At 47.2% G+C, this 26274-nt stretch overlaps 1 protein-coding gene across 11 annotated transcripts in view; it reads left to right on the forward strand.

Annotated features, from left to right (window-relative positions):
* TACC2 (transforming acidic coiled-coil containing protein 2) overlaps positions 1–26274 on the forward strand; it is a 206824-nt gene that overhangs the window by 46784 nt on the left and 133766 nt on the right. For 7 of the 11 annotated variants that reach the window (XM_060125887.1, XM_060125894.1, XM_060125898.1 and 4 more), the window contains 3 exons: positions 16258–21558; positions 22127–22240; positions 25635–25685. In XM_060125887.1, coding sequence (XP_059981870.1) covers positions 16258–21558; positions 22127–22240; positions 25635–25685 — 5466 coding nt within the window. Of the gene's footprint in view, positions 1–16257; positions 21559–22126; positions 22253–25634; positions 25686–26274 lie in introns of all 11 variants that reach the window. The other 4 variants (XM_060125890.1, XM_060125893.1, XM_060125897.1 and 1 more) reach the window with 2 other exon arrangements.

A 26274-nucleotide genomic window follows, 5' to 3' on the forward strand; every position in this document is an offset into this window, starting at 1 on the left:
TTGGAGCTAGAGATGCCAGAACTTGTGGATGGATGGGATTTAGAAGGAGGGAGAGAAGAATCAAGGAAGACTCCCAAAGTCTGGGCTTGCGCAATTGGGTAAAGGGGGCCATTTGCTGAGATATGAAAAACTGGCCTGAACAGGTCTATCTGCTGAGTTCCATAAGTCACAGACCCAGTGCCCAGGAGGAAATCCTGTTGCTACCAGGTACCAATCTGGCAAGATAGCGTGGTGACCATCACAAACGCTGTGTCAAACTGGGGGAAACGTAGGATGGCCCACCATCTTTGAGAGAAAAGCACGGTTCTCCTTTGCGCTTCAGGGATAGCTCATTTCCTGCTATGTACCTGTGATATTGTGATTTATAATAAGGAACATATATTTGGTCTTCATCCCAGTCCTGGCACTGAGCTCCTAAAACCTTGGGAATTTCCTAAGTGATGAGAGCAATAAAGGTGTCTTTTGTTATGCTAATGACGTGACTTTTGGAAAGCACTTAAAAATGGGGGCCGGTTACCAGGGGAACCAACCCTGTGATTGGAGGGTTGGAACTTTCAGTCCTACCTCCCTGACCTCTGTGTGTGTGTGGGGGGGGGGGGGGTGGAGAGGGGCTGGAGGTTGAATTGATCACCAATAGCCAATGATTTTAATCAGTCATGCCTATGGAATGAAGCCTCCTTAAAACCCCACAAAGACAGGGTTCAGAGGGCCTCTGGGGTGGTGGACACATGGATTCAAAGCGAGTGCGAAGCTCAGAGGGCATGGAGGCCCCTCACTCTCTCCCCATACCTTGCTTTATGCATGTCCTCCATTGGGCTGTTCCTTTTGTAATAAACTGGTGATCTAGGAAGTAAAATGTTTCTCTGAGTTCTGTGAACCACTCTAGCAAATTAATTAAACCCGAGGAGGGAGTCATGGGAACCTCTGATTTATAGCCAGTTGGTCAGAAGCTCAGGTAACAATCTGGACTTATTGGGGTGGCGGGAGCAGTCCTGTGGGACGGAGCCCTTAGCCTGTGTGGTCTGATGCTATGTAATGTACCTCCAGGTCATGTCAGAATGGAGCTGAATTGTAGGACTCCCAGCTAGTATTGGAGAACTGCTTGTCGGTGTGGGGAAAAAATACCCACACTTCAGAATTTTTGGTGCAGAATCTTAACACCCAACACCTTAAACGCCTGAATTTCCTTGGAGGAGGGACGGGTTTCTTAGTCCATTTAACAAACATGGACCCACAGCTCACCACAGGGCAAGCTCTGGGCTTGAGGCCAGAGGTACAAAGATGAACAGGACATGTTGGTCCAGTTGTAGAGAAAGACATGTGGATGAATAATTCTAGAAGAAGCTAAATGCTATAGGCAGACTCTGTGGGAGCACAGGGACAGGAGAGAGGCCAGACTCGCTGAGGAAAGAAGGAGCATCCTCCAGAGGAGATGGCCTTGCAGCTGGGGCTTCAAAACTGAGTGGAAGTAGGGGATTGTGGGGAAAGAAGGTGGTCCCAGGCAGAAGGAAGAGGTATAATTATTATAGATCTATAAGAAACAGAATTTAGGAAGCACTAGACTTACTAGCCTCTTAAATTTCAGAACTTCTTTAAATGTGGAAAATAGGAGATGTAGCACATTCATTAAGCTCAACCTCTTGGATCTTTCAAAACTACAAACTTAGAAGAAAAAATCCTTGGTGTTTGGGTAGGGAACACCTAGGGAAGGGTAGAAAAACGGTTCGAAAAAAAAGAAATGGTGGGCTCCAAATGACAGGTAAGGATGTTTCTTATACCTTGCCTCCCATAGTCATTTTCTTTTCTTTTCTTTTTAGTTTATAAAGGTACTGACTTTTTTAAAAAAATTATTTTTATTTTATTTTTTGTTGAAGTGTAGTTGATTTACAATGTTGTGTTAGTTTCAGGTGTACAGCAAAGTGACTCAGAATATATATATATTCAGAATGTATATATTCTTTTTCAGATTCTTTTCCCTTGTCAGTTATTTTCAAACTAAGTCCACTGCATGCTGGGCATTGGACTCAGGGCTGAAACACATACCTCATTCTAGCAGCTCTGTGTGGATGAATACAGATGACCTGAGGGGCTATATAAGGAAACTGAGGTTCTGGGAGGTTAAGGAACCAGCCCCAGGTCACACAGACAAAACGTAGCATGGTGGGAACTAGAATCCAACTTGGTTTGATGCCACCCAAAGCCCAGGCCCATAGCCATTACGCTGAGTCCTTACAGGTGCCTGAAAAGATTTGCCTTGTGGTCTTCCATAGAGACACATTAGAAAGCAAACCCCAGTCTGTTTTCAAAGTTTAATTTCCCTATAAAGAAGGTCAGTTCTCAGACCCAGAAAAAAGAAGCAGCAAGAAGATCTGATCGGTTTTATGAGCAGTGGCCGGGGCCAGCGCTTCAGGTCTGGGCCCCATGTTTCCCAAGCAGTAGGTGCTGTTTCTTCCAAACAAAGCATTGTGAAGTCCGGATTCTGTTCACAGGCTCCTGCCAAGCAAGGCAGGGTGTGTCAGGCAGCGCCGGTTGCAGCTTCCACCAGCCTGTCCTGCTTCTCACTCATTATTTATCTCTGGCAGGAAGTAAACACGGAGAGGAGAGTGGGAGGGAGGGAGAAAAGGAGGAGCTCCCTGACTTTTGACACTGGCTGGAAAAGAAGGTCATGCGCTGAATTAGGTGTGTGTCTGCTTTCTGCTCCTCTGGTTTCAACAGAACCTTTAAGAAGCGGAGAAGAGGAGCATTGTTCCATTCAGAGACAGTACTTGGAAAATAGAGAAAAGTAGAAAGTAGAGGGGGAGAAAGTCACTGATACTCCCACTGTCTACAGACAACTGTTTTTAAAATATTAGTGTGTTTCCCTCAGACTTTTCTATTTTTTCTAGTTCTTTATTGATTGTCATAGCTCTGTGCAGATATACATATATTTATATATATTTAAATACAAAACACATTAAATAACTTATTTGTATAAATATAATATAAATATATAATATATTTAAATAATTAATGAATTATTTTTGGAGCGGTTTTACAGAAAAACTTAGTACAGAGAGCTCCCAAAATCTCTCCCTCCTCTGTACAGTAGTTTCCCCTATTATTAAGATTTTGCATTAGTGTGGTACATTCGTTACAATTAATGTACCAATATCGATACATTATTAACTAAAATCTATACTTTACATTAAGGTTCACTCATCGTATTATACATTCTATGGGTTTGAAAAACGCATAATGTCATGTATCCACCATTACAATATCATACAGCATAGTTTCACTGCCTTAAAAATCTCCCGTGTTCCACCTATTCATCCCTCCCTCCTTCTCTCCAGGGGCAACCATGAGTCTTTTAACTGTCTTCATAGTTTTTTTTTTTTCTATTACCTTTTTAAAATTGGTATAAAATACGTACCATAAGCTTATAAATCTGAACTTGTTGAATGTTTACACGCCTATACCCCTGTGTAATCAGGCCCAGATCTATTTCCATTACCCCAGAATATTCTCTCATGTCACTTCCCAGTCCGTACCTCTGCCCAAGAATAACAACTATTCTGACTTCTACCACCACTGATTAGTCTTGCCAGTTCTTGAATTTCATATAAATGGTATTGAACGGTAGGTATACTTTGGTATTTGGTTTCTTTTAATCAACACTGCTACTTGTTTTTTTAAATTATTTTTTATTGGGTTTAAAAAGGCAAAGCATACAATTTACCATCTTAACCAATTTTAAGTACAGTTCAGTGGTGTTAAGTATCACCACTTAACTGTTGTGTAACCAGTGTTTCTATAGTTTCTTAAGGTAGAAGTTGAGGTCATTTATTTGAGTCCTTTTTTAATATAGGTATTTTAGGGCATTAAAAGTCACTCTAAATCTTGCTTTAACTGCATCTGACACATTTTGATATTTGTGTTTTCATTTTGTTCAAATACTTTCTAATTATCCGTTTAATTTGTTCTTTGACTCACAGCCTATTTGGAAATGTATTATTTAATTTCCAAATAGTTGAGGATTTTCCAGATATCTTTCTCTTATTGATTTCTAATTTAATTCTATTGTAGCCAGATAATGCACTCTGAATAATTTAATATTTTAAAATTTATTGAGTTTTTTTTAATGTGTAGAATATGGTCTGTCTTATAAATGTTTCATTTGCAATTGAAAAGAATGTAATTCTGCCACTATTGAATAGTGTTTAATAAATGTCAATTAGGTCAGGTTGGTTGATAGTGTAGTTCCACTCTTCTATATCTGTACTGATTTTCTATCTACTTGTAGAATAAATTATTGAGAAAAGGGTATGGAACCATTAGGTTATAATTGTAGATCTGTCCACTTCCGTTTTTATCAGTTTTTACGTTTTATATATATATATTTTTTTAATTTATTTATTTAATTTATTTATTTTTGGCTGAGTTGGGTCTTCGTTGCTGTGCAGGGGCTTTCTCTAGTTGAGGTGAGCGGGGGCTATTCTTCGTTGCGGTGCGCGGGCTTCTCATTACGGTGGCTTCTCTTGTTGTGGAGCACAGGCTCTAGTCGTCTGGGCTTCAGTAGTTGTGGCATGAGTGCTCAGTAGTTGTGGCTCGCAGGCTCTAGAGCACAGGCTCAGTAGTTGTGGCACACGGGCTTAGTTGCTCCACAGCATGTGGGATCCTCCCAGACCAGGGCTTGAACCCGTGTCCCCTGCAATGGCAGGCAGATTCTTAACCACTGAGCCACCAGGGAAGCCCGCACTATGTATTTTGAAGCTCTGTTGTTAGTTAAACTTTCAGAATGGTTACATCCTCTTGATGAATTGAACATTTTATCATTATGATGATCTACTTTATGCCTGGTAATATTTTTTGCTCTAAAATTGACTTTGTCTGATATAATATAGACACAACAGCTTTCTTTTGATTAGTATTTTCATGGTATACCTTTTCCCCCCTCATTTTCTTACTTTTAACCTATTTGTGCTTGTTAAGCAAAGTTCAAAGTGCCTTTTTTGTAGGAAGCATGTAGTTGGATCTTGATTTTTTAATCCATTCTGAATACCTCTGCATGTTAACTGGAGTGTTTATAACATTTACATTTAATGTGATTATTAATATAGTTGGCTTAAATCTACGGTCCTGTTGTTTTCTCTGTACATCTATATTTTTGTTCCTTTTTCCCTCCTTTTTCTCCTTTTTAAAAAAAATTATTTTTATGATTCTACTTTACCTCCCTTTTGACTTATTACAATTATTTGTGTTATTTTAAGCGGTTGCTTTAGGATCTATAGTATATACATCTTTAAAGTATCACAATCTACTGTCAAGTGGTATTGTACCACTTCATGTATATTAGAAGAATCTTGCACAGTATACTTCCATTTCTCCACTTTTGGCCTTTGTGCTATTGCGGACATACATTTTACTACTACATGTTACAAATCCCACAGTATATGGTATTTTTGCTTTACATAGCCAATTATCTTCTAAAAGAGATTTAAATAGTGAGGAAAAATGACTTTATATTTACCTGCATAGTTACCATTTCTGGTGCTCTTTATTCTTTTATATAGATCCTGTCGGCCCTCTGGTATTATTTTCTGTTGGTTTGAGGGACTGTCTTCAGTATTTCTTGAAATACTGGTTTGCTGGTGATGAATTCTTTTAGCTTTTGCATGTCTGAAAAATAATCTTTTCTTTCAAAATAAATTTATTTATTTATTTATTTTTGGCTGCACTGGATCTTCGTTGCTGCGCACGGGCTTTCTCTAGTTGCGGCGAGCGGGGTCTGCTCTTCGTTGCGGTGCACAGGCTTCTCATTGCGGTGCTTCTCTTGTTGCCAAGCACGGGCTCTAGGCTCACAGTAGTTGTGGCGCACAGGCTTAGTTGCTCCACAGCATGTGGGATCTTCCCGGACCAGAGCTCAAACCCATGGTCCCTGCGTTGGCAAGCGGATTCTTAACTGCACCACTAAGGAAGTCCCTGAAAAAAATCTTCATTTCATCTGTGCTTTAGAAAGATATTTTCACTGTGCAAAGAGTCCTTAGTTGGACATTTTTTTTTCTTTTATTGCTTTAAAGATATCCCACTGTATTCTAGCTTGCATTGTTTCCAAAATCTGATGTCATCCTTAAGTTTGTTCTTCTGTTTTTTCCTCCAGCTGATTTTAATGTTTTTTACTTTTTAACTGGTTTTAAGCAATTTGGTTATGATATGCCTTGGTGTAAGTTTCTTCTTGTTTCCTGTGCTAGAAGTTAGATTCTTGGATTTGTGGGTTTACAGTTTGCATCATAGCTGGAAATTTTGCAACCATTATTTCTTCAACTGTTTTTTGTAATGTCTCTGCCACCTTTGGGGACTCTGACTACACATACGTTCAGCTGCTTGAAGTTGTCTGACAGCTCACTGATGATCTGTTCTTTTTTTTTTTTTTTTTAAGTCTTTTTCTCTTTGTGTTTCATTTTGGGGAGTTTCTACTGCTATGTCTTCAAGTTCACTAATCTTTTTCTCTGTAATGACTAATCTGTTATTAATCCCTCCCAGTGTGTTTTTCATTTCAGGCATTGTAGTTTTCGTCTCTAGAAGTTTTATGTGGTCTTTTTATATCTTCCATGTCTGTACTTATCATGCTCAATCCTTCCTCTAGCCTCCTGAACATATGGAATACAGTTATATTACTTTTCAAAAAGTCCTTGTGTACTACTTCTGTTATCTGCACAATTTCTGGGTTGACTTCGATTAACTGAGTTTTCTTTTCAGTTTGGGTCTATTTTCCTGCTTCTTTGAATGCCAGGCACTGTGGACTTTAAGCTTTCAGATGCTGGATATTTTTGTATTCCTATAAATATTCTTGAACTTTGCTCTGGGATGCAGTTATTTGGATCAGCTTAATCCTTTTGGGTTTTGCTTTCAAGGTGAGACCAGAGCAGCGTTTAGTCTAGGGTTAATTTTCTCCACTACTGAGGCAAGACCCTTCTTAGTACTCTAACAGACGTCCGATGAATTATGAGGTTTTCCACTCTGGTTGGTAGGAATGGGAACTATTCCCAGCTCTGTATTAGCTTTAAGGATTCTTCCCTATAAGCTTTTCAGGTGGTCTGTACCTAGTCCCACGTGGTTTCCATACATACATGTGCCGATCAGTGTTTTGTACAACTCCAAGTTCTCTCTTTGCCCAGCTTTCACTTCTTGGTGCCCTGCCTTGGGAACTTTATATGCCTTGGTCACCACCCCACGCCCCAGCACCCAGCTCCATCTCCTTAAGTCAGGGAGACTATCTGGCTTCAGCTGGGGTCCCCCACCCTGGGCCACTTTCTCCAGGCCTTAAGCTGGGGGGGCAAGAGCAGGGCTTACTCTGTTACTTTCCATCTCCAGGGATCACTGCCCTTCATTTCCCACATCTCCTGTAGAAGCCAATCCCCCATCAGCCCAACCTCCTGTTAGTTAATAATTCTATATATGAAATTTTCCAACCCTGGCTCCCTGAAAACTTTGAAAAACCACCATAACAAATTTTTTTCTTTAAATGGAAATGCAGCAAAAAACACCTGGCATTTATTTTGGGAGAGGTGGGGAGACCCTTCTAGAAAAAAAATTATAGTAAGAGAGAGGATGCTAGGGGCAAGAGTTGTTTCTCTTTTCTCTTCAAGAGCAGCTTGTATCACAGCTACTTGCTGTCTCTTGTGTCTTTTTACAGCCTCAAATGCCAACTTTGACAGCAGTTAATCTTCCCAAATGCGTCACTGCAGCTGTGTCAGAGCTGGGAAGGAGCCTAGGATGGTCTTTATGTCTTTGACATTGAACCAGCTTGGCCACCACTAATGTTGACTCATCACCACCACCCCCACCACCATATAGACCAGTGGGATCACAGAGAGACAGATCTCAGCAAAATGGATCATCCCTGGGACTTGCTCTAACAAGAGACACTTAGTCACATTTTGGGGCTCAGTCTCACGTAGGTGATATTGGTAACATCTTCTTTTTCAGAGAGTGGCCCAAATTCGCTGAAAGATTTTTCAGTCATCAAGGGAAAATTCCAGTGTGTTCTCTGTTTTGCACTTTGTTGACTAAGGGACGGAAATTATTCTAATGTATGTTAGAAGTCTTATCAAGAAGGAATATAACAAAAACATGTTTCCCACTATTTCTTGTCCAAAATAAAATGTGTCAAAATAAAATAAAAACACCCCCAGAATCCGAGCACATGGGCAAAACTGTCATTTGCATTTTTCCATGGATGAGTAGTGGGAATTAATTTACAATTCAGGAAATCTTCATATTCTCAGTTAAACATTCTACCCAATTCCTTTTTTTTTCATATTTATTTTTATTTATTTATTTAGCCTGCACCAGGTCTTAGTTGCAGCACGCAAGATCTTTTAGTTGCGGCATGCGGACTCTTAGTTGTGGCATGCGTGCGGGATCTAGTTCCCCGACCTGGGAGTGAACCTGGGGCCATTGGGGGTGCACAGTCTCACCCACTGGACCTCCAGGGAAGTCTCTCTACCCAATTCCTTGATTCGTGCTTATTAGAATTTTAAAAATCTTTATTGTGAATAAAAGCAGATGCCTCTAGAAAACAAATTTATGGTTACCAAAGAGGATACTGGGGGGCGGGGAGGGTGGATAAATTAGGAATTTGGGGTTAACGTATACACACTACTATATATAAAGTAAGGAAACGACAAGGACCTACTGTATATCACAGCAAAATCTACTCAGTATCTTATAATAACCTATAATGGAAAAGAATCTGAAAACGAATATATATAAATGTAAAAAACGAACCAACCAACCAAACAAACAAAAAAACTACCTGTATACAACACTAGAGACATTTGATTACTTACTGTGAATAACATTGATGGAAATCTCACTTTGTGATCACATCTTACTTATCTTCTTCAAGAAATATCTTATTAGATTAAAAACAGACAAACAAACAGAAAACCCAGATGCCTCCTCTAATGGGATTGTAGTTTTCGTTTTGGTAATTGATCATTAAGAAACATCCAAATGATCAAAAGTAATTATTATGCCAGAAATGCGTTTAAATAAATTTCTGTTTTCTTGTGATAGTATCTACATACATTTGAAGTACAGTGACAGACAGACAGAAGGAGGAGACACCGAGTTCATTCCAGCTACAGGGAAGGCTTGGGGGGGTCACACTCCAAGCCCAGCACTGAGGCTGGGAACCACACAGTTTGGTCAACACCCACATGAGGGTTGCTGAAAAAAATTGGTTACAGGACAGTTTTTGAATTTTCTTTGGAATTCAGTTGCCTGTGCCCTCCCCTCCTTATGCTGGTTAATGAAGTCTTCTGAGTGGACCAACACCTTGACCTTGAAGTCAAATAAAAGTTCATGTGGCAAAGAACAGGCTGAATACTAAGGATGCTTTGGTGTTTTATCCAACCCCCAACACACACACACCCTTTTCCCCAATAACTCTTTAGAACCTACTAATAATTTTCTTTCATTTATTGCGTGGATTGCTTAAGCATTGTGGTCTTTCTTTTTTCTAATGCAGAACGAGCCAGAGAAGAGTTAACACTGGATTTAAAATACAAAGCTGAGTCTGACAGGGCTGCCAAGGTCAGCAGGCTCGCTGGCATCCATATAGGGAGCATTATTTGGACAAGTTAGGACTGTGAGTGTGGATTGGACCTAATCTGCTCGGACCACAAAGAAGTTTCTGAGGAGGTGCTTTTCTCTGTGAAATACCATGTTATAGTTGTTAAAGCATGGCGGTTGTCATATCCTTATTAACTTGAGAGTCTTTGCTCTGCACAGATCACTCACCATGTAAATTCCTTCTCTGAAGGCTCTGGAATGGTGATCTATCTCACAGTGCAGGAGTCAACCTAAGTGAGCAGTTATGGCGTCCGTTAAAAATATATTTTTTATTCATCCCATTGTTGACTTAAAGAAAATGCACAACGTGAGAGTTGTGGGTTAGGTTTTTTGTTGTTGTTTTTAATTATTTTTATAATTTTTTAAAATTTATTTATTTTATTATTTATTTATTTTTGGCAGTGTTGGGTTTTCGTTGCTGTGCGCGGGCTTTCTCTAGTTGCGGCGAGCGGGGGCTACTCTTCACTGCGGTGCACAGGCTTCTCATTGCGGTGGCTTCTCTCATTGCGGAGTACGGGCTCTAGGTGTGCGGGCTTCAGTAGTTGTAGTGGATGGGCTCATTAGTTGTGGCTCACGGGCTTAGTTGCTCCACGGCATGTGGGATCTTCCCGGAGCAGGGCTCAAACCCGTGTCCCCTGCATTGGCAGGCGGATTCTTAACCACTGCACCACCAGGGAAGTCCCGTGGGTTAGGTTTTATTTGGGGCAAAATGAGGACTACAGCCTGGGAGACAGCCTCTCAGAGAGCTCTGAGGAACTGCTCCGAAGGGGTTGGGGGAAGGTCAGTGTTACATAGGATTTTGGTGAAGGGGGTGCGTGCAGTCAAGCGCACGTCTCAGCAGAAGGCCGCTGCTGGTCACAAGGAGCAGATGTCTCCGTTCATGATCTTAGTGCTTTTCTAGATCTGAGGAGGTGCAAGACATGGGCTCATAAAACCTCCTGAAAAATATCTCAGTCTCTGGAGGCCTGTTCTGCCAGTTTTCCCCAGAGCACAGAGGGCCTCATTCCTGATCTCCACCCTGAACTCCTTTCAGCGGGTGTCGAAGGTCAGTGGTCGCAGCAGATTCTGAATCAATTGTGAAGGAGGTGGCCAGAGTCAGAGAGGGAGAAGGAAGCCAGTTTGATCACTGGCGAGGCTGGACTGGAGGAAGAGCCAACCAGGGGCTTGGCATACTGTGCCCGGAATCAAGTCCCACCAGCGCCAGGCTGTGTGCGAGGGCAGGCTGCCCTGATGGACGGGGAGGCAGGCAGCGGGGAGAGGGGCTGCACTGTGGGTGAGCTCATCTCAGTGACCTTGAACACCTTAACTTCCACCCATGGGAAGACTGGACCTACGGGGGGCTGCCTTCCCCATCTAACCAATCAGAGAAGCCTCACTTCCTGGGGCGACGACCCGAAAGGAGTGGAGAATAGGGCAGAAGTGTCAGACCTCTCTGAGAACTCAGAAGTGTCAGAAAAGCCCCTAATTTGTGGGCCACGGCATGATGCAGAAGCCGAGGAGCACACACAGCCCCCGTGCCCCTCACCCCAGCCCCAGCCGTTAGCCGTGCTTGAGGACAGGTAGTCCCCAGGGTCTGTGGTCTAACTTGCTGGATCTCCCTCGGCCCCATGCTTTCCTTTTCCAGAAACTGCAGCAGAATGCAAAATGAGTAACAGAGACGATGTTCTGTGGGGACACCTTATCATCTCTTGAATTAGGCTAATTTATGAAAATTACAAATCATTCGCAGACTTCTGTGCTTTATAATTAATAACAAATCACTTGCAGTGCACCCCCTAACTTATCAGACCCACCAGTGAGCAAAGGGACCTGGGGTTGAGTAGTGCTGCCTTAACCTCATTTCTTTGGCAGAGGTATTTAAACAAAAGTACTTTGCCTTTCCTGGGCCTCAGTTTCTTCATTCCTGTCAAATGAGAGGTTTGGACTCATAGATCACTAGAGTGCTGTGACTGTATGGAAGAAAAGAACTTTCCTCATCTTCAAGTCAAACGACCAGGATTTGGGAGCATTTCTGCATATTTAGTACCCTTGATTTGCGTTTAGTTGTATTTGTCCATCCATCCATCCATCCATCCATCCATCCATCCATCCATCCATCCATCCACTCATGCATTCATATATTCAATGTTTGCAGTATGGCAAGCACTGGAGATACAATATTGAAAAGAGGCAAGACCCAGTCTCCGTTATACTCCAGTGGGAGAAATGGTCATCCTTTCTGATGGCAGCTGTGACTAGTGCCCTCACTGTGTAGGGATGTAGAAGGAGAGCTGATCCCAGAGGCCAGTCCAGGGAGGTTTCATCGAAAAGTGAAGATTGGGGCTGGGATATGCAGGGAGAAGCAGGAGGGCTCCAGCTCCAGGAAAATGCACGGATGGGGAGCTCTGCGTGGGACGAAGCCGGAGAGGTAGGCTGGGGGCACAGCTGATTGCAAAGTGAAGCCACCACCGGAGAGTCTTCCCATGAGGGTGACAGGGTCAGGCTTTCATTTCTAAGCCATTGCTCTGCCTGCAGCCTGGAGAAGAGAATGCAGGGGCCAGAGTGGGTGGGAGAAGAGGCTGCTGCATTGGTCCAGGAGAGGCGAGGCCAGCAAGCACAGGGAAGCAGGAGACAGCAGGGTCCTGGAGCCAGGCGGGGCTTGATCTTGCTTTGCCGTGGGAGCCCCGCATGCGACCCAGGTCTGGTCTTGAACCTCTCTGTGAATATTTCCTCATTTGTGCAGTGGGGGGCATCCGCTCTGCCTGGCTACTGTGTGGATTAAATGTAATCATAACTGAAGCGCTTAGCACGGGCTTGGCCTTAGTAAATGCTCAGTCAGCGGCAACTCTCCATCCTGACGACTTTGCTTTATGGTTTTGCTGCTTCCCTTAAAGCCTGGTAGTGCAGGGGCATGCTTGTTTTTCCCTCCACCAGCCTCCTTCCCCTTTTTAAGCATTCCTACTTGGCCTGAGTGTGTGTCTTCAGAGCTATTCATTCAGGAACCCATCTGGATGTGATTGTCTCCAGCTAGGATGGTGGGGAGGACATTTTCTGTATCTCCATCCTCTGCTTAGACCTTCGCTGCAGCAAATCACCCCTCCTCCCAGGTCTCTGCACCCCATGCCTCTCGCTTTCTTGGCTGGGGACGGCTGGTCGGCACCGGGGAGGCTGTGCCCTCCCCTCCTCAATTCAAAGGCTGTGCCCACTTTGGGCTGAAAGCCTTCCATTGAGAACACGCTGCCCAGCCCACAAGAGCTCGCCTTTGGATTCTGAGCTGAACCTCCATCCTACACATTGTGATTCAATCTTGAAGCACAAAAGGACATTATGGAAGCTTCCATTAACGCAGAGCCCTCACAGATGAGTTCTTAGAATTTTTCCTGCCCTTGGGCAAATCTGCTCCTGGTGAGTGCCTTTAATCTGGTTTTAAAAATTGGCTTCTGATGGGCAATCACAGAGATTGCTGGTGCCCAGCTTAGGCGAAATAAACCAAGGCTGGGTCCTTATTTTGAATGGAGTCGTATGCTCACACTCTGGGAGATGTGTTCCTGGTTGCTGTCTCCAAAGACCTGCAGGTTTTCAAGGTGCCCAGATTGAGTGAATTTGTCGTCTCGTCCCCAGATGGTCCTGACTTCAGGCAGCCTGAAGGGAAGCCGCACACTCTCCTGAGCTAGCAGCTGCTGTCAGAGACAGGACAACAAAGCTGCTTTGTCTGTTTTGTTACCAGCGCAGGGGGGCTGTGTTCTGCGCTTCTTGAGCAAGCAGGCATCAATCGGAGCCCTTCATTTATGAATTACACACCATTGATCTCATCAGCTACTAAACCGTTTGACACCCTAGTTAAAGATTGGGACACAATTCAGTGTAAAGTGCTTATTAAAAGGAAAATGGCCAGATTCAAGAGTGCAGAGTTGCTGGTTCTGGAACAATCCATTGATTTCCAGAAATGCTGCTCTGCAGAGGCCAGGCCAAGGCACGTTACCTGCACACCTGGTGTTTTCACACGTGTCAGTCAGCATGGGGCCAGGGCTCTCCGTGGGCGCGTCCGTCCTCATGACCATGTGAGGATTGGAGGGATTCCCATAACTTACCCTCTGGGTTTTCTCTTCTTTGCTCTTGTCAGCCTTGCTTTTGGTCTGAAAATGCTAATCTGGTTGAGATAGTAGCCAACTCTCTCTTGGGTCCATCTGAAATTTTTTCAATGTCATATGTGCGGGAACAAGCATTAAGTCAGGACAACTAGTGTGGTGACATGTGTACACACCTCCTTCAAGGATGTCATGTGATGTCATGTACATCTCATAGGTGAGGGGCTTGGCGAGAGGCTGGAATGGAGCCAGGTAAAGAGACTTTTGCCCTCTGTCTCAGTTTGTTCAGCCTGCTATAAAAATACCATAGACTGGATGGCTTAGCGACAGACGTTTATTTCTTGTGGTTCTGGAGGCTGGAAATCTAAGATCAAGGTGCCAGCAGATTCTATGTCTGGTGAGGGTCCATTTTCGAGTTCACAGATGGACGCCTCCTCTCTGCGTCCTTACAAGGCAGAAGGGGCAAGGAAACTCTCTCGGGTCTCTTCTATAAGGGCACTAATCCTTTCGTGGGGGCTCCACCTTCCTGACTGAATCACCTCCCAAAGACCCCATCTCCTAATACCATCACCTTGGGGATTAGTTTTCAACATTTGAATTTTGGGGACACAAACATTGTCCCCCTCCGTGGAAGTTTTTATTTTTGGAGGCAGCATAGAGTGAATAAGAAGATTATGGCCCAACAGATTCAAGCTTAACCCCTCTGTTCTCGGGTTCTTATCTGCAAAATGGCAGTGATAATATCCATCTTGTGTGGCTACTGGTAGGGCTAAATGAGATAATCCAGGTAAAGCACTGATGTCCAATAAATTTCATCCATTATTATTTTCCCAGCTTTTCATTTTGGAAATTTTGAAACCTTAAAAATGTTGAAAGGATGGTACAATAAATGCCCACTATACCTATTGTATTAGTCTGTTCACACTGCCATAAGAGAAGACCACAGACTGGGTGGCTTCAGTGACAGAAATGTATTTTTTCAGTTAGGGAATTCCAAGGTTAGGGGCTAGAGGGCTGGTTTCTGGGAGACCTTTCTTCCTGGCTTGCAGATGGGAGCTTCTTGCTGCATCTGCTCATGGCCTTCTTGTCTATGTGAGCGAGCGACTCCTGGTGTCCCTGCCTCTTCTTATAAGGACTTCAGTCTTACTGGATTAGGACCTCCCTCTTATGACCTCACTTAACGGTAATTGACCTCCTTAAAGGCCCCGTGTCCAAATACAGTCACATGATAGATTAGGACTTCAACATGTGGATTTTTAGATGGACACAATTCAGTCCATAACACATATTTCTAAATTTGAACAGAAATGTACTTCATCTTCCCACTATATGCATCTCTCATAAACGAATGTATATGCATTGCCCTTCACGGAAAGATAGGATTTTGGTAGTGGACACGTAGAATAAAATCTTTCCTCTGGTTGTATCCAAAACACTGTGGGTCTATGAATATGTGAATGTGTGTGTATGTAATAGTTACAAGAAGATGCCATAAATTTTCCTCCCTGTAATAATTTCAAAGAACATGGTAAAAGCCTTAGAAAAGCCATACTTCTGTTAACTTTGCCTTGAGCAATTTCTTTTGATACTGAAAGATACATGATCATAAAAGTATATAGAATCACAGCTATGTAAAAATAACAAAAATTGCACCCCCTAAAGAGTTGCGTAGGAAGAAAAGGAAATTCACTAGAACACTTCAGGTGGCAAGCATTTTTTCTACATTTTCAAAATTTTGTCTTGGCCGTATATTGCTTTTAAATTTAAAAAATACACCTAATTAAAACTATACAGAATTGAGAAACACAGTCTAAATATGGGATGTGATAAGCTATTTTACAGTAACTGGATAGTTAATGATCTATAGCAAGTCCATGACTCAGCCATATGCCCCCAATTTTCCTGCATGTTCACAGTTTTTCTTTACACACTGTACAGCAAAGTAATTTCAAGCTGAGACACATATGGGTATGAAGGTAGTTCAGCTCCCAGGAATTGTATATGTAGTTCATATGCAGAAATTCCACAGCTAAATAGAATTGATTTTTGGATTATGCCTCACAGTACCACCCGCTGAATGTAAAGAACCGAGTTAACTTTTTGCAAGAATAGCTCTTGATTTCAAAGCTTGGCTTTGCCCATTTTTGCCTTTTTCCTGAACATCTAAGGATCCCCAGAAGTGTTCAGGACCTCTCTGTAAACTACAGAGAGCTCATCCAAATTCTCTACCATGGTTTATATTTATTCAAAACCTTCTGAGTTTCCTGCATTGTAGACAATTATGAATTAGTTTCCGTATTTCCCGGTTCTCTACTGACCAGCATGGAAAGCCTCAGATCGAATGTTTGAGATTTTCTGCACTAATTTTTGCAGAGAGTGAGGGCACGTGTCATGGTTACAGGTGGGGTGGGATTGGGGGGTGTCTCTTCATGGAGAGGAACGAGATGCACGAGGCTGGTGTGTGTTGTGGCCTTTGGTGGGGAGAGGTGTGCAGTGATTCTGCCTGGGCTGTGGCTCTGTCCTTGGCATCCATGAGAACTGATAAAACAATAAATGTTTTCATTGTTGGCAGCGTCGGGCATGGAGGTTCCTGCTCCACTTCTGAAGGTGCTTCCAGCCGGTATCCCTGCATCATGTCCCCAGAGGTGACTGAGCCGAGGAAGCACCCACGGGAAGCCACGGGCCAAGAAGATTCTCCACTGCCCAGCCCGCCGGAGCCCTGGGAGCAGGGGAGTCCCTTGGCCTCCGTGCCCTTTGCTGAGGGCACCCCGGAAGGTTGCTTGGCAAGCCCAGCAGCGGAACCTGAAGATTGTCCCCTGGCTCAACACCCCCAGAGGGAACCTTCTCCAAATGCCCCAGGATACGCCCCAGCAGCCTTTGTCCCTGGGATGGACAGCTCTACTCAGCGCAGGGTGGTTGCAATCGCCCCCAGCGCCGGAAGAGAGAGAGGACCGAAGGAAGAGGAGGGGCAGAAACTGTCTTCCTCCAGTTCCATTGGCCAGGTGCCGGGAATTTCAGCAGCTGCTCCTCGAGAGCCGATGACGGTGCAGCTGTGTGGAGAGGATGGCCGGACTGGTGGTTTTGAGTCCCAAGGGAAAGAGGCTGCAGGTGGCTTTCCCCTGCCAGAGTCTGCGCGGGGAGCCCCCATGGCCCCTGCTGCAGCCCGACCAGGCCAAGAGAGCTCAGCCGGCCCGGAAGAGTCCCCCCCAGAACCCGAGAACCCGACCCCGCAAGATCCAGCCCCTAAATGCCAAGTGGAGGGGCCGCCTCAGGACTTCACCGATGACTCGGGGGCGCTCAGGGCCTGCCCTCCCAGCGGGAGTGCTCCAGGGGCGACCCAAGGAGCAGAAGCGAAGGTCGCTGCCCGGGAAAGCTGCCCGCGGCAAGTGGGAGCGCATCCGCCGCCCACAGAGCTGCCCTGGGAGTCACTGGGTCCTGCCCTGGCACCGGGGGCCAGGGACTCTTGGGAGGAGACTCTGGTTGCCCCTGATGCTCGGGGTCACTCGCAGACAGGGAGGCAAGGAGCTGAGCCCCGTCAGGCCGTCTGTGTGACGGCAGGTGACCAGCCCGAGGGGGGCCTGCTTGTGAGCCCCGAGCCCGCCCCACACGCGGCGACTGAGGAAACGGACCCAGCTTCAAGCCTCACTTCACAGCCAGCTGCTCGGGCCTCTGCTGCTGCAGAACAGCCCAGAGAGATGATTTCCGATGCTGAGAGGCCCGTTCCTACAGAGTGGGCAGAAGCAGCGTTGGCAGGACAGGAGAAGCACGCATCAGACCTCGGAGGAGAGGGAGCGGGTCCCGAAGGCGGCCCCGGAGAGGTTCCTATCCCTTCACCCCCGGAGGAGAGGGAAGAGCTCTGGAATAGGGAGCAAAGCCACGAGGTCCAGCAAGGGCTTCTGCCTCTTCCCCCTCCCGGCGCATCAGATGAAAATGCCAGAAGGTCACTGGGGCCAAAGGATGAAGGCAAAGCCCCCGAGGGTCCAGCTGTGGCTACGGAAAGCAGACAACCTGGGGCCGACCCTAGAGGACAGGAGGCAGCCCCAGAGCCCCCCGAGGGTGCAGATCCTGGGAACCTTCAGGGAGAGCAACCCGAAGTCTGTGGCTGCAAGCCTGACCCAAAGGGGGAAAAGGACGAGGTTTCACAGCTAACTGGCGATGTGGAGAGCAACAGCCTTCCCAGCATGGCCTCAGCACAGCCACTCAGAAAGGAGGCCCCCGGGCACGTGGACAGGCCCGGCTCTCCATCAGAAGATGCAGCTTGGAGCTCGGCAGCCTGTGGGATGATGGGAGAAGCCCAAGTGGTCCATGCATCTGCTTCACTGCACCAGCTCCACGAGCAGGATCCCATCCCCCCCTCTGGGCCGGATGGAGCCGGTAAACATGTTTTTCCCGAGGGAGCTGTCTGGGAGGGGCCAGGACTGCAGACCAAGTATCCTGACACCTTTCAGGATGTGGGGGCATTGGGAAGAATGGACCCTCTTCCTGCTTTAGAATCAGAGAAATCGGATTTCCTGTCAACTCCTGCTACAGAGGTCGTCCCCAAAGCCCAGGAGGCGGAGGGCAAATCTGAAATAAAGACGAGGAGCCACCCATCCGCGCAGAGGCTGGGCAGCTGTGATGCGGCGGGCTCGGTGACACCACCCCACGCCCATGGGCTGGGGCGTGATGCAACTGGACAGGAAGTCCACACCGATGGGCCACCTCCCCCTGAGGAGGAGAACTTGGCAGTGGACTGTGGGCTCACGACCCTCAGCCTGGAGCTGGATCAGCAGGAAACCCTGTCCTGCCCGGGGGACAGCGGGATACGAGTGGCTGCAACCGAGAGGCCCTCACTGTGTTCTGAGAACCGTCTCCAGCTGTCCCAAACGGACCCAGAAGCATCCACCTCCGAAACGCTCAGGGAGAAGTCCCAATGGTGCGAAAGCGAGAAAGAAACTTCCCCAGGTGATGCAGAGCTTAAGAACCTGGGTGCAGATTCTCCCCAAATCCACACACCTGTGGAACCTCGGGAAGATGTGAGCTTGCCCACTCATGGAGCAAAGGAACAGGCTTCTGAATCAGAACTTCAGAGCGAGCTCCCCAAGGGCAGTCCGTCTGCTGCTCCAAGTTCACCTCCCGGGCACACGGTTCCGGAGAATCGTACGACAGAGCCGCTGGAGTTGTCAGCACCAAAGAGACCGGAGTTGCCTGCACTAGGGGGGAACGGGCAAGGGGGGGAATGCAGTGGCAGTCAGCTGTCCGGGGGCCCACCTCCTGCCGCAGACACCTTACAAGACTCTTCTCTTGCATGTAGCTTGAGCAGAAAGGAAAGTTGCTGTGCTGGACAGGGGCCAAACAAGTCCCAGCAGGATCTGGTTGATGGGCGGAAAGCTGGCAGCCAGCATGAAGAGGCATGTCTCGGGGATGCAGGCATTTCGGAAGCAGCTGACGCTTGGCCCCCGCTCCAGGACTTGGGTGAGACAGAGAAGGCAAGTGGGAACACAGTGGGGGCCCCGCCTTGTCGGCCTGATTCAGTAGCTCTCCTGAAGGCAGCTCGCTGCCCACCAGCTCCAGCACCTGCCGGCCCCAGAGTCACACCCACCCAGGAGGCCCCAGAGAGAGAGGCCGGGGATGAAACCCAGGAGGGCAGGCGGCGGTCGGGGTTAGCCCCACACAAGGAAATGGAGCATCCCACCGCCACGGATGCAGAGCCCCAGAAGCTTCTTGAAAGTTTCCCATCAGCCGAGGATCAAGGTGCGGGTGGTGGGACGGCTGGGATTGGTGGGAACGCTGACGGAGGAGACCTGGGGACCCAACGGGCTCCGGGGGAGCCAGGAGAAGCTGCTCGGAGTGGGGGCTTCCTCCCAACAGAGCAGTGCCCCTCCCCTGGGGAGGAAGCTTCTACCTGGGCCCTAGGTGAGCCCTGCCAAGCTGAGCAGCCCTCCGCCAGCTGCCAGGATGCCTTGCTGCCAGCCAGGGAGCTGGGTGGGATTCCCAGGAGCGCGGTGGATATTTCTGCAGCCCAGGCTGTCCCTGACTCAAAGAGGCTCCTGTCGTCCAGGCCACCAGAAGAGGCTGCCCCTGACACTCCTTACTTGCATATGGAGGGTGCTGCCAGGAAAGGGGCAGAAGACAGTGGCGTGGAAGCTGTTTCACCTCAAGGCCTCAGAGCTCCTGGCGAAAGCCCTTGTCCCACACGGGAGCCCCTGCTTGTCTTGGAAAATGCCTCCTCCACGAAGGTACCGTGTGGCTCCCCTGCCTCCCTCTGGCAACCAGGAGCTGCAGGTGAGGAAATCTCTGCCGTGCCAGCCAGCAGCGGAAGCCCCCAAGCTGGGACCTTTGAGGGACCTGTGGACTCCATACCCTACCTGGACAGGGTGCCACTTCTGGCCAAGGGAAAGCAGACCGCAGAGGAACAGAAAGGCTCAAGAACTCCCGGGGCAAGTGCCAAGCCCAGTGAACTTTCGGCACACCTTGCCAGTGAGGGGAGCACAGCAGGTGATGCAGCAGGGGAGAGAGAGCGCAGTGGGGAGAGGATGGTAGACCCTTCCAAGGATCCCAGGAAGGGAGCATCAGCTGGCGTAGACGCAAGCCCCAGGCAGACCAGTATGATCGCTGGGCTCCCTGACTTCAGAGAGCACATCACCAAGATCTTTGAGAAGTCTGTGCTTGGAGCCCTGACCGCCGATCGGCCCCAGAGCACACTGGGAGAAAAGGCAGGAGCTGGGAAGAGTGTGATGGGCAAGGACCTCGCCACGCCAAGCCCAGAGAAGCTTCCAGATGGGACTCAAGGAGTGGCCATCGCCCCTCTCCCCACCACTCCTGCCGGACTCTGCTTACAGTCAAAGGAGGAGAAGCAAGAGCTGACTGTAGAGGCTGAGATTTCTCGTCTGGGTCCCCAGGATCCAGCTCCAGAGAAGCTGCCGGGGCCGGCACGGCCAGCTGCAGAGCAGAGCCTGCCAGGGGCCAGCGTGGGGAAGGAAATGAGTGGGGCTCCACAGATGCTGACAGAAAGCAAGAAGCCAGAGGGGTCTGGGGAAGGCTGGCCGGGGCTTGGGAGCCAGGCCCTCTCCCAGCAGGAAAGCGGCCGGCAGGAAGCAGCTTCGGGTCTGTCTTCACAGGTGACTTCTCCAGAGATTCCCGATGCTGACTTGCAGGTGGCTCCCCAGAGCTGTGGAGAAGGGGACGCAGTTCAAGACGACAGAATTCCTCCTGGAAAACAGCACCAGGAGACATCTAGCCGAGACAGTCAACCTAGAGAAGATGGTGCCCAGGGCTTTTCTCACCCAGGGGCTCTGGGTGACATGTCGGTGCCCACCTCTGCCCAGGGAGCATCTTCTCCCCATGGGATTGTTCCGACTGTGGCCGAGGCCATCAGTGAGGCCTGTACCCCAGACACACTTAGGGGTGAGAGGAGGCATGAAGGTGCTGCTGGGATCTCGGAAACACAGAACGCCCTGGGCACCCAGAGCACCCTGGAGCCACCAGCTGGGGAAGTGGTGGATACTCCCCTGGAGCCCGGCTTGGGAGCAGAAGCTGCTAGGGAAGCAGAGGATGACATCACTTTGAGCACAGCTGAGACCGGGGCACGTGTGTCTGCCCACCTGCCTGAAGCAGGTACTACGAGAATGTTCTCTGGTGCGGCTTGTGCCTCGGCTCTGCCAGGAAGCCTTGGGGACCCCAGCTGCTGTGAAGGGGCTCTGAGGATGGAGGCTGCAACCGCCCCGAGCGGGGACAGCCCGGCCGGGTACCCGCAGGCTGAGGGGCAGCCCGGGCCTGAGCCCCCCACTCCTGCTGGCGACGGGAAGGTGCCTGTCTCCTCACCTGCAGAACCTGACGAGATTCGGGACCTGAAGCTGCAAAGCCTGGATCCAGAAGCGCTCGACGCCGAGAGGTACTTACAAGAATAAATTCCTATGGGAATACGGGGTCAGCCTCAAAAGTGGTTCCCACTTGGTTTTAAAAAGTCAATCAAAGAGATGGGTGGTTAGAAGGTAAATTTTCCATATGTAATTGTTGAAATTTACCTGCTCACAATCTCTGGATGTGCTGTGATTCTGAAAAACGTGAGAAGTGCTTTGGAGGCATGGGAGCTGTGTCTGTTTAACATGTCTTATTCCTTCCCTTGTGTTCTTTTAATTCTTCTAACTGAAACTGTTCGCAAAGCACGAAATGTTTACAGGCTGGCAGTGCGCTATAAGGTCACAGGTTATGGTCAATCAGAAGTTTTTCTGGCGTCCAAATACACCTGCTTTTGAATCTGGATTTATTTATGCAGAGTTATGCAGAGAGACCTAACTGATCCCAAGGCATCTCAAAGCCGTTTGCTGCCTGAAGCTAATTTTTTCCTGAGATTTTGGTGAAGTAGACACTTAAAGCTTTAATTGGGAAATGGGCTTTTCAGTGGGACATGGAGAAAAATGCCTTTTTAAATATTTATTGCTTCTTTTACTTTATCCCAGAAAGCGCTCTGGGCCCGGCCCATCCACCCTACCTTCGGTTCCCGAGGAGGATGCTCCAACTGTCATGGGCGAGGTCACTTCAGACAAGACCCGAAGTGCGGGCGGAGCAGAAAGGTCAGTGGAAAGGTAGCAGCCTTTGGAGAACCATGATACGTGCCTTTGGCAGAGACATGCTGGATGTTTTGCAAAGGAGGGTACTGCTAATATATGAGTCTTTATCTAAGAAAGAAACACCTAGTCACTCCCGTTCTTTATACAGGTAAAGCAGTGGCTAAGATAACTACAAGCTCCATTGCTGTGAAAGGAATTGAGTGAGTTGCTTTCATATCTGAGCTTATCTTTGTTTTCCTTAACAGCTTTATTGAGATATAATTCACAAAGCATATAATTTGCTCATTTAAGGTGTACAATTCAGTGGCTTTTAATATATTCACAGAGTTGTGCAATTACCCCTACAGTCAATTTTAGAACATGGTCATCCCCCACCCCGCCAAAGAAACCCTGCACCCCTTAGACAGCACACCTCATGACTCCCAACCCCCTGAGCCCGACACCTCCTAATCTAGTTCATTACCTTTTGAGGCAAATGGGCTCAACTTTGCTTAATCTCAAGCAGGAATGTCTAATCACCAGCAGCAGTCACACCCCTCTCAAGATTAGAGGAGGTTCTTCATGACATTTTTTTTTCTTAAATTCCATATATATGTGTTAGCATACGGTATTTGTCTTTTTCTTTCTGACTTTCTTCACGCTGTATGACAGACTCTAGGTCTATCCAGCTCATTACAAATAGCTCAATTTCGTTTCTTTTTATGGCTGAGTACCTAGGGGTAAGGCAGGAATAAAGATGCAGACCTCCTAGAGAACGGACTTGAGGTTATGGGGAGGGGGAAGGGTGAGCTGTGACAAGGCGAGAGAGAGTCATGGACATATACACAGTAACAAACGTAGTAAGGTAGATAGCTAGTGGGAAGCAGCCGCATGGCACAGGGATATTGGCTCGGTGCTTTGTGACAGCCTGGAGGGGTGGGATAGGGAGGGTGGGAGGGAGGGAGACGCAAGAGGGAAGACATATGGGAACATATGTTTATGTATGACTGATTCACTTTGTTATAAAGCAGAAACTAACACACCATTGTAAAGCAATTATACCCCAATAAAGATGTTAAAAAAAAAAAAAGATTAGAGGAGGACAAATGATAGATGCAACTGCGAATCCCAGACCTTCACACTTTGCAGCACACCTGCCTGTTCTTTTCCTAAGTGAAATGCCACCCTGTTGTCAACAGCAGCTTCTGGGAGATTTCATCCTCTGGGGGAGAGGGAGATACTGTGGCAAAGACACATTCTGACCAAGCTGTGCAGCATCCTTCGATCTTTGGCTGTTCCAGAGCTCTCCGTGGGTGTGTGTGTGTGTGTGTGTGTGTGTGCGTGTGTGCGTGTGTGCGTGTGTGTGCGTGCGTGTGCGTGTGCGTGCGCGTGTGCGTGCGTGTGTGTGCGCGTGTGTGCGTGTGCGTGTGTGTGCGTGTGTGTGTGCGTGTGTGCGTGCGTGTGTGTGCGTGTGTGTGCAGGCACACGCTGTGTGAAGCGGAGCGGGGTTGGACTTTAAATTAGTACCTGTGGCTGGCCAGTGTAGCCTACCAAACAGCTGCAGGCATTTTGTAAATGATTTATTGCATATTCTACACATGCTGAAAGAATGCATGATCACCTGTTTTTCGAGTCTGAGCACTTCCACCGACACCCAGCTGCCTTTCCTGCCCTTCGAGAGCGACTCTCATAACTCTGGGCCAGTGAGATACGGACGCTGCTGCCGAGACAGATGCAGCTTTAATCTGCATTCGACACTTGTCTCCACTGCTGACTTAGCACAAAATTCCCTGCAGCCCCTGCTCGTATGTATTTTTGACGTTCCCAGTTAAAGCGTAGGAAAAAATGTCTGACTGGAAAATCCTCCCCTCCCCTCCCCTCCCCTCCCCATAAATGTCATATTAGCTCCTTCTTCAGTCCCTAGATGTTTTATCACCTTCTTGGAGAACAAGAAGATCTCAGGACCAGGCATATAGTAGTAGTTCAATAAGTATTTTATGGCTCTTTGTTTTAATCACTTTAAATTTTAAAATTATAATTTCTAAATTAATATTAGAAACTTCATAAGGTATAGAAAAGTATAAAGAAAAGGAGAAGAATCCACATCCACACCAACTAACGATGACTGGTGTTCATTATGTTAGTGTCGCGTCATCCACTGTTTTCTCCTGTTTACATTCTGAGTCCTTTTTTTCTGCTGCCATCAGAACTCTTTGCAAACATAAATCTTAGTGGCTGAAGGTGTGTGACTTACCACAGTTTACAGAGCAGTAGACATTTACATGATAATGGGTGTTCTGTGCGCTTCGCTCTGGTGGAGGATTCGTTGGGTGGTAGACTTTTAGATTCTTGAGTTGTGCTGTCCAGTTTGGCAGCCACTGGTCACATGTGAATGGAGGTGTGCTGTAAGGGTAAAACACACCCCAGAGGTTGAAGATTTAGTGTGAAGAAAAGAACACAGGGAATTCCCTGGCGGTCCAGCGGTTAGGACTCTGCGCTTTGAACTCGGATCCCACAAGCCGTGCAGTGCGGCCAAAAAAAAAGAATACAAAATACATCGTTAATAATTTTTATATTGTTATATGTTAAAATGATAATATTTAGGATGTACTTGGTTAGAATACGTTACTGAAATTAATTTCACATTTTTTCTTGTTTTTAATGCGGCTATCAACCTTTTAAAATTACCTACATAGCTTTTGCATTCCGGGCTTGCGTTTGTGGCCCATGGTCTACTTCTATTTAGATCACTGGGCTCCAGAACCTGCTTTGCCCTGGTCCTTGAAGGAAATGAGGATGGAAAAGGGCTGACCTTTCCTGTGCTTTGGGTTCTTAGGAAAAAGGGCTGCCGCTCTCCCATTGGCTGAGGATTTCCAGAAAGAATTCTGAATGGACCCTCCCCTCCAGCTTGCCAGGCGGGGTGACCTCTGTCTCTTAGTAGACAGTCAAAGGTCTCTGGAAGGTATAGACCAGCTCTGTCCAATAGAAATAGAACATAACATAGCACAGGGAGATCAGCTCGGTGCTTTGTGACCACCTAGAGGGGTGGGATAGGGAGGGTGGGAGGGAGGCACAAGAGGGAGGAGATATGGGGATATATGTTTATGTATAGCTGCTTCACTTTGTTATACAGCAGAAACTAACACACCATTGTAAAGCAATTATACTCCAATAAAGATGTTTAAAAAAAAGAAATAGAACGTAAGCCATAAATGCAATGCTAAATTTTCTAGTAGCCACATTCAAAACTAAATAGGAACAGGTAAAATTAATTTCAATAATACATTTTATGTAACCCAATGTAGCACAAATATTATCATTTCAACATGCAATCAATATATAAATTATTAATCTGATATCCTACATTCTTGCTTTCATATGAAGTTTTTGCAAGCTGGGCTGTATTTTGTACCCACAGTGCATCTCAGTTTGGACGGGCCACACTCCAAGCCCTCAACAGTTCCACATGGTGAGTAGCTGCCCCCTGGAGCACCCCAGCTCCTCACAGAGCTCTCACAGCTATCGAATGATCCAGAAGGCCAAGACTTCCCACGGCGACCCTCATGTCTCAGCCCGGCAACTTCATTCCTACTGTAACACAAACGTAGGGAATGCTTCTTTGCCTTGGGGGTAGGCTCAGTAGCTCCAGTGGACCTTTCACCAGGAGGGAGCTGTGCCGTGGACCTGGGCAGGCCTCAGAGAAAGTCCGGCCAAGGTCAGAAGTGCACGTCCTGGGAACAGGAGGTGTTGCACGTGAAGGTGAATTTTGGCAGCGGTCTGGGGGAGGTTGGGTGGCCACACTGAGGCAGACACTGCTAGAAGCTAGGGTGGTGGTGAAGTTTGGATTCACACCCAGCTGTGCACCTTACAGGTTACATACCTAACCTCGGTTTGCCAATCTGTAGAATGGGGAGGTCACAACTATACTTGCCTCGCTGAGTTGCAGTGAGGGCTGAGATAACTGATCAAATGCAATTCCAGTGCATTCCAACCCCTGGCAGGGGTTAGGTTTCCTATTACAGTTCTGTGGCACGGGCTTTTCTCCTGCAGTGAACTGA

This window comes from Lagenorhynchus albirostris, chromosome 16, assembly GCF_949774975.1.
Source record: "Lagenorhynchus albirostris chromosome 16, mLagAlb1.1, whole genome shotgun sequence".
Lineage (NCBI taxonomy): Eukaryota > Metazoa > Chordata > Mammalia > Artiodactyla > Delphinidae > Lagenorhynchus > Lagenorhynchus albirostris.